This window comes from Rana temporaria, chromosome 3 (assembly GCF_905171775.1).
Source record: "Rana temporaria chromosome 3, aRanTem1.1, whole genome shotgun sequence".
In the NCBI taxonomy this organism is placed as follows: Eukaryota; Metazoa; Chordata; class Amphibia; order Anura; family Ranidae; genus Rana; species Rana temporaria.
Genome location: NC_053491.1, coordinates 141,589,420 through 141,605,066, shown reverse-complemented (window position 1 = coordinate 141,605,066; position 15,647 = coordinate 141,589,420). Strand labels below are relative to the sequence as shown.

Sequence of the window (15,647 nt, the reverse complement as noted above, 5' to 3'; positions counted from 1 at the left end):
TGCCTTCATTTACGTATATATGGTTTTCATAGGGGAGAAAAAAATGGTCTGTATCCATATATAAACATCATCCTCCAAGCTGCACTAAAAATATGCTGCTAGATGAAATTAATGGAGGCCAAAAAAAAAAAAAAAAGTTTAATCTAACATAAGTTATGCATTGCGGTTATTCTTATTAACTGCAAATTGTCATATACAGTCACTTAAGGTTTCAGTGTACTTCAAATACTGCTTGGCTCTACCATAATTGTTGGATATACTTGAAGATGTTAAAATAAAGAATGTTGCCATAGATTGACCTAGATTAACCCATTGACCATTGGAAGATTTACCCCCCTTCATGACCAGGCCACTTTTTGCAATACTACACTGCGTTACTTTGACAATTGCGTGGTCATACAACCCTGTACCCAAAAACAATTTGTAATTGTTTTCCCTACAAATAGAGCTTTCTGTTGGTTGTATTGGAGATATTTGATCACCACTGCGTTTTTTATTTGTTGCGCTCTAAACAAAAAAAATGCCAATGCGTGCCCCATGCAAATGCCAAATCGTGTATACAGTATATATGTGATCCGGCGCACAGCTGCCGCCCTGTAGCAGTAAGGTTGGGCGGTCAGCAAGTGGATGACAACTTCTAATGTGTTGAAACTTTTAGTTATAAACATTGGCTTTGTTGAAACTGATTTTTTTTTTCTATGGATTTAAAACGGTGCAGTGCAAGTGACCTTATTTAAGGCATATACTTTACTTAACAACCAAGGACTTCATATGACGTCCTTGACTTTGTGCGGTGATATCTGAATGATGCCAGCAGCTACAGGCATCATTCAGATATCACGTCTTCAGCTGCCGATTCTCTGCATGATAAGAACGTTCAAAACGGCAGTTCCGCCGCTTGATCTTCTTATAGACAGCGGGAGGGGACGTCCTTCCCCTCCCACTGCCATCCGGTGCTTCTCCGGGCTCTCCCGTGCCACCGGGGGCCCAGAGAGCAAATCGGCCGGCGCTGGCTGGGAAGCATAGAGATGACCAGATGGTCACCAGTCATCTGTATGACCGTCGGAGGCCCGGGCGCGATGTTATGACGTCACGCCTGGTACCCGGAAGTAAACAAAGCCGCAATAGCGGCTGTCGGCATGAGATCGGTGAAATTTTTTTTCACGATCTCATGCTTGTAAGCCTGGAGGAGAGATGTGGGGTCTTATTGACCCCACATCTCTCCATACAGAGGACCTGTTACAGTGATTCCTATTACAAGGGATGTTTACATTCCTTGTAATAGTAATAAAAGTGATAAAAAAAAAAAAGTGTAAAAATAAAAAAATTAAGTAAAATAAAAATAATATATATATATATATATATATATATATATATATATATATATATATATATATATATTATTTTTTTTAAACGCCCCGGTAGCTTGCGTGCAGAAGCGAACACGCATGCAAGTCCCGCCCACATATGTAAACGCCGTTCAAACCCCACATGTGAGGTATCGTCGCGTGCGTTAGAGCGTGTGCAACAATTCTCGCACTAGACCTCCTCTGTAACTCGAAAATGGTAACCTGTAAAAAAAATGAAAGCGCCGCCTATGGAGATTTTTAAGTACCGAAGTTCCATTAATGTGTGCAATTTTAAAGCGTGACATGTTGGGTATCTATTTGCTTGGCGTAACATCATCTTTCACATTATACAAAAAAATTGGGCTAACTTTACTGTTTTGTTGTTTTATAATACATGAAAAAAAGTTGCAATGACTGCCATTTTATTCCCTAGGGTGTCTGCTAAAAAAAATATATAATGTTTGGGGGTTCTGATTAATTTTCTAGCAAAAAAAAATTGATTTTTACATTAAGAAGTGCCAAAATAGGCCCGGTGGTCAAGTGGTTAAACAAACATCATTCGTTTTCAGCACAGTTAACTTTTACCATATCTGAAGTCTAGACATTTATTATAAATGCCTTATACTTTGAATATTCTAATAATGTAATAAAGTTCAGTACATAAATGACACATCATTTCTCAAATTCGGAAAGCTTTGCAAATAATATTTAAACTGGTGTAGCTGTTATTTTGTGTTCATACTGCTCTGTTGAAAAATCCTATAAACAGGGGTTTGATGTTGTAGTTGAAAATTGCCATTCATGATTTACAAATGCTAATGGTAAATGTTAATGTGACCTTTGTAAAAGGCTTTGTAAGGTTCCATAAAGATCATTTGGTTTTTATGGTAGATATTTGAATTCACCATGTCCTTAGTGCAGTTGTAGCTTGTAGCCTGTACATAACCGAACTGTCACCTGTCATTGAATGAATGTTTCTCTAGGCTGACTCTGAATGAGGTCACAGTCAGTATTTGTAACAGCATGGAAATATGTGCATGTATATTAATTGTATTACAATATAGAGTCCGTGCTTACTATCACCAAATATAAATAGACTATGGCACAACTGTCTGAATTAGTAATGGTAGAATTATTCATCATTTTTTGTTCTTGAAGCTGTACTCCTAATACAGGCTGAAAAATACTACTTACTAAACCCAAAATAGAAAGAAAGATGGATTATGGAAATATTCTGCAGATATATGAGCTAAAAAGTGTAAAATGCTAAAAAAATTGCATACATCTGTCATTTTCACTGTTTAACCCATCTAAATGAACCCAGGGATATGACAGGGACATTAAATAATCTTCAAGAAACAAAAAAACAGAATGCAATGAAGAATGCACAGTGTCTCTATACTAATCCCCGGGTTTCACACACTATCACAGAAAATATAATCCAGCAGCCTTGCATAGAATTTTTACATTCTCGTTGTATTATTATCTATAATTTATAGCCATACCTGGTTATAGATGTGTTGGGTGACGGTCTTTAAAAACTGTTTTTGTGGGATAATTTGGAAAGGTGGGGGATGTTGTCATTTACCTAGCACAGATTACACAATCATGTACTTCGTAGTCTGCCAAATTAAAACAAAAGTCTTTAGCATAGCTCTAAGGCTGCATTCACACCTAGGCGTAGGCAATAGCGGCGTTTTCCAGCGGTTTTTTTTCGGCGTTTTTTTCGCGCGTATTCATGCTAATATGCGCGTTTGCATACAGCGTTGTCCGACGTTTTTGTACTTAGATGTTTTTTTTTTAGCCAATAGGAAAAACTATCATCTTTTCATCACTTGTTGCTATGTTGGTAGATTTTTTTAATCTTCTGCATGGGCGACAAGTTCTATTGATGAAACGCCTGTAGCAAACGCTTGTTGTCGCGCAATACGCGCGTATCTGGCGTTTTACATTGATTTCAATGGAAAACCAAAAACGCTCAAATACGCGCATATCGCGCGTATTGAGCGACAAAAAAGGGTCCGGAACTTCTTTTGACTACAGGCGATGCGCGTCAGGCGCATCAGCGTGCAGATGTGAACCATCCCCATTGACTTTCATTGCTTTTCGTCCCTCTGGCGTTTGTTCGCGTCGCGCTACATGCGACAAAACGCGAAGGTGTGAATGGGGTCTAAATGTTCAGGTCTTTGGAAGCCCCTGCAATAATTTTCAGATCCTGCAGCTCATAGTAGATTAGCGCAATCCGAGTTGTACAACGTAGATATAATAATAAATAAAATCATAAATATTAGGTTTACCGTTTTTAAATGGGAACTTTTTTTTTCCGCACAATATTTAATTCAGTTGGCAAAAAATTCATAAGCATTGAATCTCAAAGGACAAAAATACTTAGCGTGTACTCTGTACTGCCCTGAAGAATATGTTAACACTACAGAAATACAGGTGGTAAAAATGGGGGGGGGGGTTAGTGATATAAAATGAAGAAGAGCTCTGCTATTATTTTATGTCCTCCATACACCCCTATCTGTCCCTCCCAACACAAGGCCCAAGAGAGTAGATAGGGAAGCAAGATTTATCATGCTCTGACTATTTTTGTAAAGGAACATTTTGAAGTTTAGATAGGGAAGCAAGATGGCAATGGTAGTTTGACTACTTTTTCTATTGCGGAGGGGGTATCTGGACAAGAATTACTCCTATTATTGTTTGTGTTATATTTAAGTCAATTGTGTTGGTGATTATTCTCATTCTCAACTGAAAGCTCAGAGCTCAACACTTTGGCTCAAGCATATTGTGTATTGAAGGCAGACATTTTCTTTTTGTGGATCCACACAGATTTCCCTACCTCCTGGCCCCCCTCTCTGCTAGGCCCACCTCTCAGAGGAGAGGCACTGTTCTCACCATGTCTGAGCACAGTCCTTCCCTTGCATATTCCTCACTGTCATTACCTTGCTCTGCAACAGAACCTCTGGGGGCACCTCACAGTTTCCTATGGTTGTGCGAAAACCCTACTCTAAGGTCGGGTATAAGCAAAAGTCAATTTACTTTCCAGTTTTTGCACTGACAACAAAGCCAATCAAAGGAAAAAACACATTGAGAGCATGTTACCCAAACTAAATTTACAGGTGCTGCTCAAGGCTCCACCAGGTCCTCTTACGTAGCAACCGATTACAGACAAGGACAGAGCTCGACCAAGCTCAATACATCCATCTAAAAAGGAAAAGTCTTGGAAGTCACACATTCTTGAGAAAATGTATGACAGCCTCAGCCCAGGCTCCAACCAGGCCAGCCCCCAAAACATTTTACTCTGCCCACGGAGCTTAGTCATGGGGAACATTGAGAACATGCAAACTGGTTAGGGCTTTGGTAGGACCTTAAAGCAATCCGCAAAGATAATCCCTGTGCAACCTTACTGCACATGTTAATGAACTGATGGTTGTATCACCTTTGTTAGAAGCAAGTCTTATTTTTAATGGCATACATGATTTTTATTTATTTATTATTTATATTTACTTTTACTTTCAACAGTTTGGTAAATTCCAAACAATATCTTGAAACACAGATCATGTAAATTCACATCCTCTCCTCTCCACTAACAAAGTAAAGGGGGAGGGCGGGAACAGCAGAAAAGGAAACACAAAAGAAAAAATCCCCAAAACATAATGGAGAAAAAAAGGAGAGAGATAGCAGGAAACCTACTGGTGTATAATGCCATTGAGTAAGAAGTTTAAAATTTACCTCCGTCGTTCTACTCGAGGTGGAAGGCCTATGGAAAAATTTTATAATCCTGTCTTTGCTTATCTGTAAATGTAATTTGTAGGTCTTTTTCCCAACGACCTATATACCTTGGGTACCCAGGGTTTTCCAAAGACATCAGAGCTCTATAGAAAAGAAATCTACAATGTTGTGGTGGATCTTTATGTTGCGTAATTTTTTTAATAGGGTTCAGGTCTTTTAACAAACCTATGGGTTGCGGGAGACTCAGAATAAATTGAGACAGCTGTACGTATTTTCACTGGTCCATGAATATTGGCTGATCTACTCTGCATAAGGACTTTAATGGGTTTTTTTTTAATCCTTTAGTACCTGACGTAATAGCGGTGTTGACTCTTGAAACCATGATTCAAAGCCCTTATCTAAGATTCCAGGTATAAAATGTTCATGTCGCAGCAAGGGCATTAGTGGGGAATTATACTCCCAGCTGTTTTGAGTATATAGGGAGTCTCATATTGCCAGGGTTGATATAGCCAAAGTATATATTGTAGATGCTAACCTTCTCAATGGTGGTGGTGTCCATGCCACTGCTGATAAATCAGTGTCCATCAGTGCCATTTCAAGTTACCAGAGTCTAGTCTTTCTAGCAGACTGGAAGTCTGTCCATTCGAGTTAACGCAATTGCTTGGTAGTATAATTTAAAACTTGGTAAAGCCATTCTCCCCAGTTTTTTTGGACGATATAAGATATCTTGAGAAATCCTAGTACACTTTCCCTTCCAGATATAATGTGTTATAGTGGATTGCAACTTTGAAAAAAATCTTAGAGACACCAAAGGGTAACATTTGGAAGACATATAAAACTCGGGGGAGAACGTTCATTTTTATCACATTAATCTTATCTAGCCAAGAATGGTAAAGAGAAGACCATTTATGTAAATCTAATTACAATTTTTTTTAGCAAATTAAGATAACTTTGTTTAAATAAATTGATGAGGCTAGTTGTAAGATGGATACCCAAGTACTTTAAAGCAGATGATTGCCAAGTGAAAGGTAATAATGTTTTTAAAGTTTCAGCTTCATGCCAAGTTATTAATACAGTGCCTTGCGAAAGTATTCGGCCCCCTTGAACTTTGCGACCTTTTGCCACATTTCAGGCTTCAAACATAAAGATATAAAACTGTAATTTTTTTTTGGAAGAATCAACAACAAGTGGGACACAATCATGAAGTGGAACGAAATTTATTGGATATTTCTAACTTTTTTAACAAATAAAAAACTGAAAAATTGGGCGTGCAAAATTATTCAGCCCCTTTACTTTCAGTGCAGCAAACTCTCTCCAGAAGTTCAGTGAGGATCTCTGAATGATCCAATGTTGACCTAAATGACTAATGATGATAAATAGAATCCACCTGTGTGTAATCAAGTCTCCGTATAAATGCGCCTGCACTGCGATAGTCTCAGAGGTCCGTTTAAAGCGCAGAGAGCATCATGAAGAACAAGGAACACACCAGGCAGGTCCGAGATACTGTTGTGGATAAGTTTAAAGCCGGATTTGGATACAAAAAGATTTCCCGAGCTTTAAACATCCCAAGGAGTACTGTGCAAGCGATAATATTAAAATGGAAGGAGTATCAGACCACTGCAAATCTACGAAGACCTGGCCGTCCCTCTAAACTTTCAGCTCATACAAGGAGAAGACTGATCAGAGATGCAGCCAAGAGGCCCATGATCACTCTGGATGAACTGCAGAGATCTACAGCTGAGGTGGGAGACTCTGTCCATAGGACAACAATCAGTCGTATACTGCACAAATCTGGCCTTTATGGAAGAGTAGCAAGAAGAAAGCCATTTCTTGAAGATAGCCATTAAAAGTGTCGTTTAAAGTTTGCCACAAGCCACCTGGGAGACACACCAAACATGTGGAAGAAGGTGCTCTGTTCAGATGAAACCAAAATCGAACTTTTTGGCAACAATGCAAAACGTTATGTTTGGTGTAAAAGCAACACAGCTCATCACCCTGAACACACCATCCCCACTGTCAAACATGGTGGTGGCAGCATCATGGTTTGGGCCTGCTTTTCTTCAGCAGGGATAGGGAAGATGGTTAAAATTGATGGGAAGATGGATGGAGCCAAATACAGGACCATTCTGGAAGAAAACCTGATGGAGTCTGCAAAAGACCTGAGACTGGGACGGAGATTTGTCTTCCAACAAGACAATGATCCAAAACATAAAGCAAAATCTACAATGGAATGGTGCACAAATAAACATATCCAGGTGTTAGAATGGCCAAGTCAAAGTCCAGACCTGAATCCAATCGAGAATATGTGGAAAGAACTGAAAACTGCTGTTCACAAATGCTCTCTATCCAACCTCACTGAGCTCGAGCTGTTTTGCAAGGAGGAATGGGCAAAATTTTCAGTCTCTCGATGTGCAAAACTGATAGAGACATACCCCAAGCGACTTACAGCTGTAATCGCAGCAAAAGGTGGTGCTACAAAGTATTAACTTAAGGGGGCTGAATAATTTTGCACGCCCAATTTTTCAGTTTTTTATTTGTTAAAAAAGTTTGAAATATCCAATAATATATATATATATATATATATATATATATATATATATATATATATATATATATATATCCATGATTGTGTCCCACTTGTTGTTGATTCTTCAAAAAAAATTAGTTTTATATCTTTGAAGCCTGAAATGTGGCAAAAGGTCGAAAAGTTCAAGGGGGCCGAATACTTTCGCAAGGCACTGTATATCAATGAAAAAAGTAAAAACATCCAATATACTGCTATAATAGCATCAGCTATTGTAATGAAAAATTAATGGTTACCATTTCGTCATTGTATTAGACGGGATACCTCCAGAGCAATAGAAAAACATGAATGAAAAAAGAGAGAGGGTGGGGCCTAGTAACCCTTTGGAGAATCAATCACGGTCTGCCAAAATAAATTGTAAACATTATTATATGAAAATATGTGTTAAAATTCTGCTTAATGTAGAATGATACATATGAGGAATATTACCCATCAAACCCATCAATAAAAAACTTGTTAATAATCCTCTTCTCTAGACCAAGGAAGAGACTTCAGGCCTCATAACCCTCAGTCTCTAGGTGGATAAGGCAAGCAATTTCTGTAGCATATGAAAGTTTAGGTATACCTGCACCAGCAAAGTTGAAAGCACACTCAACTAGAGCCCTGGTAGCCTCAAGGGCTGAAAAATCAGGAGCCTCCTGGGAGCAAATTCATAACACAGCCACCTAGTCCAGTCAAGACACCTTCCTGAAGCACTACAGAGTGGCGTTCCTATCGCAGCAAGACCTAGCCTTTGGTCAGGCAGTGGTCCCACCCTAAAGCAGGCCTGCGGGATTACTTGTGTTGCTGTCCTGGAAGGTGAGAGAAGAAAATTGACAGTTAGACTTACCGGTAATGGTGTTTCTACGAACCTTCCAGAACAGCAGGCCTACTTCCTGCCCCGTTATGGGTGGAGGAAAGAAGGTATACAATAGGTGGCAAGTGTCTAAGTGTCTAAAGACCCCTTAGGCTGCATTCACACCTGAGCGACAAAACGCCTGAAAAAAACGCCTGAAGCGCGACGCTCAGATACGCTGGAGGGGAGAAATAACATTAATCTCTATGGAGATGGTTCACATCTCCACGCCGATCGCGTGAAGCTCAAACATGTCCCGGACCCTTTTTTGTCGCGCGTATTCGGTGTTCGGCATAGCCGACAATGACCTGTTAAAAAACCGCGGTCAAAAAGCTGCGTTTTGTCGCGGCAAATCGCTGTACAAAACGCCGCAATTTGTCGCGGCAAATCGCGGTACAAAACGCTGCGCTAAGGTGTGAATGCAGCCTAAAGAATCGGTTGGAGAATTACTTGCAGAAATACAATATAACTCGAGATGCGTTGTAATTCTCTTAGAATCTGATGTCTTTTATTCAGACCTCTTATGTTATAAGAAGTTAGAGTGGTCATTGTATGGTAAAAACACCTCCTCTTACAGATGATCTAAGCCGTAGCGGGGAAAGCGAAAGAAAGTAGTTACATAAGGGAAAAGAAAAAAAGGGGGAAGAAAAAAAAAAAGCAAAAACCATATTGTAGCCTAGCTACACCACACAAAAGATTGCAGTGGACCCTATAGTAATAATAAGCTATTTTTCTGAGATACTGAATTTTGGCTTTTCACTAACTGCAGGCCATAATCATCAAAATAAAGAAATTCTTCTTGAGTTTCACTTTTTGAATTTAATTATGGGTGGAGGAAAGAAGGTATACAATAGGTGGCAAGTGTCTAAGTGTCTAAAGACCCCTTAGGCTGCATTCACACCTGAGCGACAAAACGCCTGAAAAAAACGCCTGAAGCGCGCCGCTCAGATACGCTGGAGGGGAGAAATAACATTAATCTCTATGGAGATGGTTCACATCTCCACGCCGATCGCGTGAAGCTCAAACAAGTCCCGGACCCTTTTTTGTCGCGCGTATTCGGTGTTCGGCATAGCCGACAATGACCTGTTAAAAAACCGCGGTTAAAAAGCTGCGTTTTGTCGCGGCAAATCGCTGTACAAAACGCCGCAATTTGTCGCGGCAAATCGCGGTACAAAACGCTGCGCTAAGGTGTGAATGCAGCCTAAAGAATCGGTTGGAGAATTACTTGCAGAAATACAATATAACTCGAGATGCGTTGTAATTCTCTTAGAATCTGATGTCTTTTACACAAAGTATTCAGACCTCTTATGTTATAAGAAGTTAGAGTGGTCATTGTATGGTAAAAACACCTCCTCTTACAGATGATCTAAGCCGTAGCGGGGAAAGCGAAAGAAAGTAGTTACATAAGGGAAAAGAAAAAAAGGGGGAAGAAAAAAAAAAAGCAAAAACCATATTGTAGCCTAGCTACACCACACAAAAGATTGCAGTGGACCCTATAGTAATAATAAGCTATTTTTCTGAGATACTGAATTTTGGCTTTTCACTAACTGCAGGCCATAATCATCAAAATAAAGAAATTCTTCTTGAGTTTCACTTTTTGAATTTAATTGCTGAAATAAATTAAGTTTTTGATGATGTAATTTTTTGAGATGCACCCAAACATTGTCCCATTGAGAACTAAATAGTGAATAAAAAAAATTCTTTAGGTTTCACAATGGACACCAAGGTGTACGTGTTATTAGACATGTACATCCAAAGTGGAAAGGGTTAGTTCTCTTGCATTAAAGCTATGGGGCACTGGTTCCTCCTCCTGCAGGGAGTTGGTATACTCTCTATGTGTTTGAGTTTCCTCTGAACACTCTGAATTCTTCTTTCAACCTGGTCATTCAGTTGACTCTAATTCCCAAATTGGCCTTAAATTATGAGTGTGGTAGTGATATTCCTACATGGCAACAGTTCACTGTTTTGAATAAATACTATGTAATTACTATATAAATATGGGAAATAAAGTGGTGGAAAGGTAGCATGTGCTACATTAGTTAGGCTATTGATTGCTACATTTGCTCATCACCATAGTTTAATGTGTTGTGATATTACACTAAGTTGTGGTATCATGTATAAATGTATTTGTTTTGAATCTTTTATAAAGGTGTGTGTTTCAGACTTAACATTTTTGAAGAAATACATAAACATTTTTCATCTTGGACTGTACTTAAATGACATGCTTAAATGCCATTTATTTAGGCACTACTCTGTCAGTAATAGCCACAGCGGGTTGTGTCATGACGATCCCTCCCACCCCCTCTCTTATGTCACCTGTTACTGGTGCTCAAGAGTTCCTCTCCACTCTGTCAGGGAGGAGATTTAAGGAATTTATCTTGACCAAACAGTTCACACTTTAAAACTTACTTCACAAGGGTCTATGATGCACTTTTGTGGAAATTCAAGCAATGTTGTCACACACCCCCCCCCCCCAGGTAGGTGGCGAGCGACACAGATAAGACACTGTCTCACCTGCTCACAATATGTACCCTCCTCCAGTTCTTCCTTATTTGCTTTTGAGAGGCTCTGTTTACACCCCTTGCCACTGCGCCATATACGGTCATTAATATATTTGATGCTAATTGATCCCTAGGAGGGCTTTATACCTCCCTACCTGCCGAGTTGGGAACGTGATCTGGGCTGGGTCTTTTCAAAGGAACAAAAGCGTGCATTATGAATTTTGCACACCGATCCTCGGTTGCGTGTAGATTTCAGGAGGTGGAGTTTAAGGTCCTGTAACACAATAGTATAGAGTTCCCATGCTCTTACATAAGATTTACCCCCACTTGTTGGCGTTGTCAACAATCAGACGGTTTATTACTACACATATTTTGAACATGCCCCTTTATCCGCCTTTTTTGGGACGCTGTAAATAGTTTTTTAGACTGAAAGACATTTCACTAGCAGATGAACCGAGGCAGTGCTTCACCTCACACCGTTTTCGAGGCTTAGATCAGTGTTTCTCAACTCCAGTCCTCAAGGCGCCCCAACAGGTCATGTTTTCAGTCTTTCCATTATTTTGCACAGGTGATTTAATCAGTTTCACTGCCTTAGTAATTACCACAGCCATTTCATCTGAGGGAAATCCTGAAAACATGACCTGTTGGTGCGCCCCGAGGACTGGAGTTGAGAAACACTGGCTTAGATATAAGTAGTCCCTCTTTATCCATCTTCTCAATGCTGCTAAAGTTTGTATACCGCAAAGGTCAAAATGCCCAGAACAGTTTGTCAGTCAGTGGAACATTGTGATGAATAAAATCAAACTGGTTGAACTGGATGGACGTGTGTCTTTTTTCAACCTGACTAACTATGTAACCTGGTGAAACACCTAACGGCTGTGTTAAAATGAAAAAGGGAACATTTCAATAAAACCTGGTTTTATTGGCACCATTTCCAGTACTCACAGACCTGCAACACCCTTATGGCCTCCCCTGATGAGCAACTATGACTGTTCATGCGTACCCAACCCTCCCCCCCCCCCCCCCCGCCCTTTTATTATTTTTTTACTTCAGTTTTCCTGTTCATTATCTGCCCTCTCCTATAGAGTCTGCTCATTCTCTCTTCCTTCTCACTCTGGTTTGTTATCTAACATCCGTGACATTATGTTTTTTTTCTTAATATGTTTGTGTAACAGTTTTTGAATATTGTACCCTCTATCGATACTGGAATTGTATTGTTTTATTTTTAATTTTTTGCTGGTGTGTGAAAGAAAACTTTAAATAATAAAATGCCATTTTTATTTTAGTAATTGTAACTTGTTCTTTACAGTGAAATGAATGTGGCTGCTGTGGATCCAAACCTTTGCATTGCTGTCTCCAGAAATGTGGCCAAGACCATACAGCTCTATGGAGTCAAGTCAGAACAACTTGTAAGTAACCTGTTTAGCTTAATATCCTAACCTGATGTGTATTCACAGATAAAAGTAAGGCACAATGTTTAATCCTTGTATGAGCAACACTCAAAGTGTTAAACATAATTTTTTCCGTTTGGCAAAGGAAATAGTCCTAAACCAATCCTGCATAGCTTCCAGCATGGTGAAAGAACTTGTGGTGAAATGACTGACACTGGATGCTTTCATTGGTTGTGGGTGCTCATTGTAATTTACTGTGAGTATACCAAGCTCAGTCTGTATTTTAGCAGGAATTGAAGGACATCTGAAAGTAAATTTATAACTCTAGATATTAAAGTTTTAGTAAACTATTAGGCCCTCTTATTTTGTAGATGATGTTACTTCTGAGGCCCCGTACACACGTCCGAGGAACTCGACGTGCCAAACACATCGAGTTCCTCGTCGAGTTCAGTGTTGAAACCGCCGAGGAGAAAAGTGTACACACGACCGAGTTTCTTGGCAGAATCCAGCTCCGATCGAGTTTCTGGCTGAATTCTGCCGAGAAACTCGGTCGTGTGTACGGGGCCTGAGACTGAGTACTGAGCAATCCGAGACTGCCGATCACTCAGTGTTCAGTCTTCAATGAGCAGAGACAGTTACCAGCTCTCTCCCCTTCTAGCTCTCAATGTAGTACCAGGCTTTAGAGGGGGCGGGAGCAGCTGGCTCAGGCTCTCATCGGCTCATTAAGAGGCTGAGCCAGCTGCCGGCCCAGGCTTCTGGGTTGATCCCGACTGTAAAATCAGGATCTTTCCCCAGCCTGGAATAGCTGAAAAAGGGTCACAGGACTGCAGAAGGAACTGCACTCCTGTGATCCATAGGAGAAATAGGGCTAAAAAATCTTTGACCATACTTCTCCTTAAAGCCACATAGAAGAATGATGGCAGAATAAAGACCAATTAGTCCATTGAGTCTTTCCCATTTGTTATATATTGTTTCTACCTATCTTTGTCCCAAGCATGTTTGAATCCACTTGTATTGACTCACTACCCTGGAAGTATATTTCAAGGATCAACTACTCTTTTGGTAACATAATACATTCCAAGATTTGTTTTAAACTTTCCTCCTGCTAGTTTAATGTCATGTCCTTGTGATAGTTGGGTTGCTAGCTTCATATTGAAAATACTGCCCTCATGAACCTTATTCACACCCTTAAATTATTGAAAGTTTTCAATCATTTCTCCCCTTTCCTTTCTTTCCTCCAAACTGTACATATCAAAGTAGAAATCTAGGCTAACACTACCTAAGCCTACACCTGCTCCCACCCCCCATTCTAAGCCCTATACTAAATATCCTTTAAAGGAAACATTTAAATACTTACCTAATCTTCCAGCACCAACTTCAGAGGAGAGGAGAGACAGCAGATGCCCCAAATCTATATGTGATGTCATCGCCCAGGCACTGCACCTGTTGCCACTGCTCTCTCTTCTTCCCTCAAGCTGGCCACTGGAGTGTTCATATGACTGGATTGGAGCACCCCTAGAGTAGGTAAGTATACAGATCTCTCTGTTACAGGCTAGATATTATAGGGCATATAATGGTTTAATTTTAGATAGTGTTAGCCTTGACTTCCAATTTTAGGTTCCTGAAGTCTTTCCTGATACGTTTTGTCACTCCGACTTTTCCTCTACCAAGGGCATTTTGCAGGTTAACTTTCTTTCTGTCCACTTTTACTTGTTAATCTTTTCTTACATGAATGACTTCTCCCCATGTCCTTGGGCTGCTATATTATCAGCATTACTCTCAACCCCTGGGGTAACCAGTGGGATTCCTTGGAGTTTGTGTCTGCTTCCAAATACCTGAATTTGCTCATCCAAACCAGACAGCTGCTGTTTTCCATACTGCTGTGCTACACACTGTAATTTTTTTTTTTCCTGACATTTTTGTCAGGATACTAACGTCTTTCCAGACACCCTCACCCTCTTGGCAATGTTGAGTATCTCTGATTCATAAAAATAAATGAATACAATTTTTTTTGAGACATCTAGGCACAGGGTTAAATCTATTGAGGGAACCCTCAGAAGATCCAGTGCTCAATGATCCAATGTTTTTTAACTGTTTTAATCTTTACTGAACTGGAGACTGTGTTTTCCTTCCCGATGTATGTATGTTTTCTCTTCATTCTCCTGTCCTGTCTTGCTACCAGTAATCTCCATAGTAATTTGGAAGTCAGGTATGACATCTATGGCTATGCCATGTCTCGATGGGAACCTGCTCTCCTTTTTAATCTAATTTCTTCCTGAAATTTCCCTGCTTTCTTGGAGTGCCACCTCCCACCCACCTAGGTGGTCATTTTGTGCCACTTCTTTCTTTCATGTGGCTTCTACCCCCTGGGAATAAGTCCTTCCTTCCCTCCTCACCCAGTTAAAACATGTTTCTGGGGCATACAGAGCATCTAGAGTTCTGCTCTAGGTGCTGTATAGACTTTAACAGGTGTTTCCCCTGTTAAAAGTTTGTTTAGAGGCCTGTTTGACTTCTTGTTTATTTCTTTTGACCTGTTGGTTTTGTTGCCCATCCTTTGATTATTGCTTGGGAATGTCCCATGGTCTATGAAACAATTCTCACGTCCCATATTGTGCAAAAAAAGATACAACCCCAATTCCCAAAAATTTGGGACGCTGTGTAAAATCTAGATAAAACAAAATGCAATGATTTGCAAATCTCAAACTCATATTGTATTAAAAAATGTAGTATTTTAACAAAAAAAAATGAGGTCATTTTGAAATTGATTTCTCAAAAAAGATGGGACCGAGCAACAGAAAGCTGGCAAACTAAGTGGTTCTAACAAGGAAGAGCTGGAAGAACATTTTGCAACTAATTGGGTTAATTGGCAATAGGTCAGTAACCTGATTGGGTATAAAAAGGGCATCTTAGAGAGTGAGTGTGTCTCAGAAGTAAAGATGGGCAGAGGTTCACCAATCTGTGAAAAGCTGCATCTAAAAATTGTGGAACAATTTCAAAATAACTTAGTATTGCAAAGACTATAAATATAGGGCCAGATCCTCAAAAGAGATACTCCGACTTAAGTGCTGTTCAGTCTGTGTGTAACTTTGGAAACGATCCTCAAAAGGCTTTTTCCAAAGTTACACAGAAGATCCGGCATGTGTAATTGATTTACACTGCCTAATTTTAGGATGCAGTACCGCATCCGCCGCTGGGGGCATTTCGAGTCGAAATGCCGTTGCTAGTATGCAAATTAGCACTTAAGGCGATCCA

At 39.9% G+C, this 15,647-nt stretch overlaps 1 protein-coding gene across 1 annotated transcript in view; it reads left to right on the top strand.

Annotated features, from left to right (window-relative positions):
* The window catches only part of COG5 (component of oligomeric golgi complex 5), a 480,035-nt gene that overhangs the window by 358,315 nt on the left and 106,073 nt on the right, over nucleotides 1–15,647 (top strand). The window contains exon 14 of the mRNA XM_040343536.1: nucleotides 12,314–12,413. Coding sequence (XP_040199470.1) covers nucleotides 12,314–12,413 — 100 coding nt within the window. The remainder of the gene's footprint in view (nucleotides 1–12,313; nucleotides 12,414–15,647) is intronic.